At 34.2% G+C, this 6,796-nt stretch overlaps 1 protein-coding gene across 1 annotated transcript; it reads right to left on the bottom strand.

Moving 5' to 3' along the window:
- LOC109707163 (bromelain inhibitor-like) lies at positions 4,571 to 5,737 on the bottom strand. The gene is made up of 2 exons (XM_020228274.1): positions 5,569 to 5,737; positions 4,571 to 5,107 (listed from the first exon to the last, which is right to left on the bottom strand). Exons 1-2 carry the CDS (start codon positions 5,681 to 5,683, stop codon positions 4,854 to 4,856), a joined length of 369 nt encoding a protein of 122 aa, XP_020083863.1. The 5' UTR covers positions 5,684 to 5,737; the 3' UTR covers positions 4,571 to 4,853.

Raw genomic sequence — 6,796 nt, 5'->3', positions numbered from 1 at the left:
TCACTATGTATTCTATGCGTTTGCTACTGAGAGTTGCGACCATCTCTTCAGCAGCTGCGTCTTCACGCGCTTCTTACTCTTCAGGGCCGATGTATCTGTTGAGGATTCGAACAGTGTTCGGGTCCTTTGGAACAAAATATCTGCTATCACTGACACAGCGCAAAGATCGAAAGCTCAAACCTCCCTGGCGGCTACTTGATGGGTCATGTGGACGGAAAAAAATAACTTTATTTTCCGCTCGAAGACCCCCAACGTCACCCGAGCTTTCGAGCGCCCGGATCTTCCGACGAAATCCTGGGTTGAACCACCCTCACCACCCTAACCGCACCGCCTCTACCTTTCTTAATTTTTTAATCTTTTCTAATTTTTCTTAATTTCATTTTCCCCCTTCTTTTCTGTTTTTCCTGTTTGGCTCACCTCGGAGGCCCTAACTGCTTTCATATTGTACGCTTAGTTAATTTGGCTTAATGAATGAAGCAGAGCTACCTCTTTCTCAATTTTTTTTTAATAATTAAAGTTTATTTCATCTTAACCAAATAATAAAGATAATTAAAATTTATTCTGAGATTTATTTTTATATTAATTACTATATAGAATTGGATTGTAATGCTCCTACTTTGCACTAAGTCGTTAATGTTTTTGAGTTTTCAGCCTTCAGAGTAGGAGATGGTGGACTTAGGATGATAGTGGCGCACTTTGATTAGTGGGTGGTTGGTGGAATAGTATAATTTAAGAAATAAAAATAGTCAAAAGGATAAGGTGAAAAACTAAGTAGCACTAAGTGTTTGGTGCTATTAAAAGCACCCCAGTCGTATTATATATACATATATATATAGAGATCTAGAGAGAGAGAGAGAGAGAGAGAGAGTTGAGCTCATGTGTTTTTAAAAGTATAGGAGCATTTGTGCTTCTAACTTTTTAGCCTCGGATTACCTCAAGATTCATGTAGCACTATTAACAGTATATCCCATTAAGCCCCCTTTATTAGTGCTGTACGGATCTTAAGGCGATTCGAAGGCTAAAAGCATAGGAGTTCAACTCTCTCTCTCTCTCTCTCTCTCTCTCTCTCTCTCTCTCTCTATATATATATATATATATATATATATATATATATAGTAGGTTTTGTATGCTATTAGAAGCACGGAAGCCTCCGTACTCTTAAGCTATTTTCGATAATGAAGCTTTCGAATCAATGATCAGCACCGTTAGACTTGGTCTAACTTATTTGAAGTATCTAAAAAATAAATTTTGTGATTTTTCGATATCATTTATCTAGCGATCGAAGAGTTCAAAATGAACAATTTTTTATGATTGATATATACTTTTTGTAAGTTTAATGGTGTAGAAGTATTCAAATCAGATGATATTTTGATAGAAAATTATTTATACTATTTACAACAAGATCAATTTATCTTATCGAAAATTTTAGTGCTATATCACCACTTTTTGTAAGATTTTTATTTTCAGCCATTAATTTTGAACCATTTCGATCGCTCGATAAATGATATTAAAAAATTGTAAAATTTATTTTTAGATACTTCAAATATACTAGATCATGTCTAACGAAATCGATCATCGATTCAGAAACTCCATCATCGAAAACGACTTTGAAATCGGAGGCCTCCGTACTCGTAATAACATACAAGACCTTCTCTCTCTAAACTCTAGGGGACCAAATTATAGTTGATTGTTTTTCGGAATTTGGTTGGCACAGTGAATTTGGGGTATCTACGGGAGATAAATTTTTAGGCGGAGGCAAGTTATGAGATATATATTTTTCTCCACCACGAAGGCATTCCTGACAATATTCCGACTCTTAGTTGTTATTTGATATATATAGTTAGATTGCAAAGACACAAATATGCATCACATCCTTTGATTATTTTTCTGCAACAAAAAAGATGACATATTATTAGTTTTTTCTTTTTTAAAAAAATATATATTTAATTAATTGAAAATATAAAATAACTAAGTTTCTAGCTTAAAATTTCGGATATTAACTAGCTATAAAACTTTTTACTATCCGACAGAGACGGTCGATGATACATACACATCATTTTTCTTTTTTTTTTAGAAAAATATAACATACTATCCTCTTCATTCATTATAGTATGAACTAGGCTACATAAGTGAGATAGTACACCTCAATCAAGATAAAAAAAAAAAATAATAACAATAAAAATAAAACTAAAAATATAAATAAAAATAAAACAAAAGAGGAGTGGTGGCATCGTTAAAGCTGGTTTGCCGCGTAAATTCCTCCCACAATTTCTTCAAGTATCTAATCTTATTGACTGCTACAAATAAGTCCACATTAGCTTTTCTAAAGATTGCATCGTTTTTGGAGTGTCAAATCACCCACCAGCATGCTGTCAAACCAGTCAGTTTAGAACAAGTAGATTGGGTTCTATATCTTAACATCCAATTATCCCAAGCGACCGCTACATCATCCTCCAGATCCATAGGCTAGATCTCCTCCAAGGCTATCGCTACTAGAAATTTACTAAAAACGCATTACATGAATAAGTTGTTGGAACGTTGGCGCTAACCATTAATCCCAAAAGCTCAAGCTGTTAGAAATACGCAACCAATTTACTTAAAGCGTACGGATACAGCGCCCACGGGTCTCGATTGTGACTGGATCCAACCAGCCTCACGCTGGCTCTGATACCACTTGTCGGATTGTTGGCGCTAACCATTAATCCCAAAAGCTTGAGCTGTTAGGAATACGCAATCAATTTACTTAAAGTATACAGATACAGCGCCCACGGGTCTTGATTGTGACTCGTCCTAACCAACCTCACGCCACTTTGAACATGACCTGGCCCACCCAACCTCACGCCATTCCGAATATTACTTGACCCAACATGGCCTTCCGTCATAGGGTAGAATACTGGCTCATTGAAGCCAACATAAGTGACCCACTGTTTCCTGCTCCATCCCACATAATACGCAGGCTGATAGTTCCGTCCATCCTTTTTTAATTAGGTTGTCCGTCGTCGCATCATTTTTTTTATTGAGGGCATGAAATATAGATTTTTGCATAAGGAAAGCTCAGCCGTAATGGCCAGAGATAGCCATTCCAACTTGTGAATAAATTATGGATCTAATATTGAATTTCCTAATCCTATAAATACAACCACATGGATAGCATGAGTCATAATGTAACACAAGTTGGAGCCATCAAAAGATCTCATAAGTCCACATTAATTGCATAAGCCATCCTATATATAAAGAGTGAGAGAGAGAGAATTGAGCTAGTATACTTTTAGAAGCATTAATTTCTTGGTGCTTCTAGATTTTTAGCTATTGGAAATACTCCTTGATTACTAATACACATTGGATTAAACACTATTTCTACTACCACCACCTATTACTATCATCCCAACCCTACATCTCTCCATCCAAGGATTAAAAACTCAGAAGCACCAACCTCTTGGTGCTTTTGAAAGTATTCTAGCTAGGTTGGTGCTTTTGAGAGTATTCTAGCTCAACTCATATATATATATATATATATTGAGACTGGTATACTTCTGGAAGCTCGGAGTCTTTCGTGTTTTCAAATCGTTTTCGATGTTAGAATTTTCAAATCGATGATCGGCTTCGTTAGACTTGATTTAGAATATTTGAAATAGCTAGAAAATAAATTTTGCGATTTTTGAATATTATCTATCTAGTGATCGAAGGGGCTCAAAATCAAAAAATTTAATGGTCGTAGTGAACAGTTTGTAAGTTTAATGGTGTAAAAATATCCAAATCACGTAAAGTTTTGATAAAAAAAAATTTGGTGCTATATAAAATAAGATTAATATCCTTGATCTAAAATTTTAATATCATATCATCACATTTTGTAGAATTTTTATTTTCAGTCGTTGATTTTGAGTCCCTTTGATGACTAGGCAAATGATGTCGAAAAATCGTAAAGTTTATTTTTTATGTATTTCAAATACTTTAAATCAAGTCTAACGGAACCGATTATCGATTCAAAAGTACCAATATTAATAAAAACAANAAATCGTAAAGTTTATTTTTTATGTATTTCAAATACTTTAAATCAAGTCTAACGGAACCGATTATCGATTCAAAAGAACCATATACATAATGCTACAGTAGTAGACTACTCTCTCTCTCTCTCTCTCTCTCTCTCTCTCTCTCTCTCTCTCTCTCTCTCTCTAGTATAACTCTATTATGCATGGGACCATTAATTAATTAATTGCTACAACCAAAGCATGTGACAGTTCAATATATAGAGGAAATTTTCTTGCAACACGTGGAATAAACCTCTTTTTTTTTTTTTGCTATATAGTTATTTCCATCGCATATATAAGTGACTTTTGGATGCAATTAATGATATACACCGAGTTTTGTGCAGCATAAATCATTTAATTAAAGTTATATATTATGTTATACCTATTTGCATGATTTTTAAACAGCTTACACAAGTTTGCTCCCATAAGGTTGCAAAGTGGTATTGTTAAGAAAAATTAATAGATTCGTAACCAAATTATTGATGGACATAATCCTACTATTTTTCCATGTTGAATATGTACCAGCTACTAATTAATAGTAATTAAAGAAGAGATACATTTTTATTAGAGGAACATATTAATTTATACGGATAACGATCACAAATTTTATACTACGAAACAAGCCATTCTAGTACATCTTCTGCTTCACATTACGAACATAAAGAAGCATAGTTTATAGATAGATAGGTACGTAGATGCATGCATGGATCACACAAGATCCATTTATTTAAGCTGCAAATACATTAGCAAGTTACGATATCCCTTAACTTGCTACTTATATAACTATGCATCACACGCACTTCGATCTCTTGCTCACTTATTCACTCATTCACGACCCTGCAGCAACTTGATCTTTTGCTTTGCCTCCGAGGAGGAGACCGATGTTAGGCATTGGTTGGGCGAGACCATGTCGAGGCACATGTACTCTCCGAGCTCGCCCTTGCAGTTCTTGCAAAAGATCGGGCAGATCAAGTAAGTATCCGTGCAGTAGCATTTGTACTCTTCGTCAGATGAACTTGTTTGCAGTGGACACACGCATTCGCTGCAGGTTATTAGTGTAACTCTCTCTCCCTTGATCACTTCATGCAGAAAGAGCAGCAACACATTCGTGATTGATTAGTCCGCAAACATCAAATAATATCATTACTAATAGTCCAACCACTATTCTCTTATGAGAGGCATAAAAATTACAAGCATAGTATATACAGACTTTTTAGTCATTGAATATTGATAATTTAGTGAGAACAAGATAGAATATATAGCATTCATCTCTCTCTTACAAGAGGCATGAATATTGCATGTGCGAAGTATATATAGACTTTTCAGTCCTTGACATGTTCTCATAAGAGGACCGTAGCTGAAGTTTCATTACTAGTGTGATAACTAACTAAATTTGAAGTTTATTTCTCCTAATATGTTGTTAAGTATATATGCAAGATAGTGTCTTTTTTTTTAATAAACAAAAAAAGTTGACTTATCAGTAATACTTTTTGTTATATTATGTAGATACATACATCCAGCGTTGTTGCGCGACGATTACCTCGAGCGAGAAAATCAAGACCGGTGAGGGTGCGAGCCGAGGACGGACCGGCAAGGCAGGACACTGCAACAAGAAGTACAAGAAGAGCAATTCCTGATCTCTTATTTGCATCCATTATTGCTGGCTCTTTCCCTCTACAGCTGATGCTTCTCCCTTTTCTTTGCCCTTGCCCTATTTATAGGCTATTAATTACCAACTTCTTGTTTTTTCTTTTGGTTTTTATTGTTTCACATCAACAAGTTTTATCTCGCAATAGAGATGTTGATGGGTACGGATACCTAAAATTATATTCGAATCTGAACCCAAAAGGAGGGAACTTATCTCATGCTAAATAAATGTAGTTTCGAAACAAATATAACAAATAAAAATTTGATGGATTTGGATTTGAATATAAATTTTGTCTGTATCCGATCCGAATTTGAACCTGTCACGAACTCGAATTAATTTTACATTATATAATATATATAAATATTTAATATTATATTTGAAGTTGTATTTTAAAATGTTAGATTTAATGTAATATGTTTTGAAGTACGGTATAAAAAGAAATAATTATTTCGCGTTCAAATTTTTAGGTTCGAATTTTAAATTTTCGGTTGGGTTGAATTTGAATATGAATTTTTAAAATCTCTCTAATTTAAATTCGAATTCAGATTCAAATTTTGGATTTATAGTCGGATTCAAATTTGAATTCTTAAAAATTCGTCCCGAATTCGAGGCGTTGCCTACCCACCAACCTCCCTTGATATGGAAAAAGTTGGCCCACACAAAAATATGAAAACGAACGTGTCCCACACAAAAATATGAAAACGTACGTGGATTTAAGTTGTATTTAGCACCAACGTTATCTCGAAAGATCCGACATGAAAATATAAGATTAATGGTTCTGTCTCTCTCCATGTAAAAAAAAAAAAAAAAAGTTAATAAAATAAGTGAGCAAACCTCCTCGTTTTAAAGATTAAAAATATATATAAACCATTGGTTTATATTCATCGACGAAAATATCTTGTTTATAATTAATCGTCAACAAGAACAATAAATATTTTTCTCTTAGAAAGTACTTTAACTCTAAATCTGCTTATTATATTTCTCATATCGTAAATTCTGTTGGCTTAAAGGGGCTAAATACATTTAAAATGACGTGAGGCCGGAGTATGCCGAGCCCTTTTTGAAGTGGGGTGAGACTGAGTGAGTCAAGTCACAATTAAAGCTCATAAATTGTATGTAC

This window comes from Ananas comosus, linkage group 3 (genome assembly GCF_001540865.1).
Source record: "Ananas comosus cultivar F153 linkage group 3, ASM154086v1, whole genome shotgun sequence".
In the NCBI taxonomy this organism is placed as follows: domain Eukaryota; kingdom Viridiplantae; phylum Streptophyta; class Magnoliopsida; order Poales; family Bromeliaceae; genus Ananas; species Ananas comosus.
The sequence above is the reverse complement of the archived record's forward strand: the minus strand, read 5'-3'. Positions and strand labels throughout refer to the sequence as shown.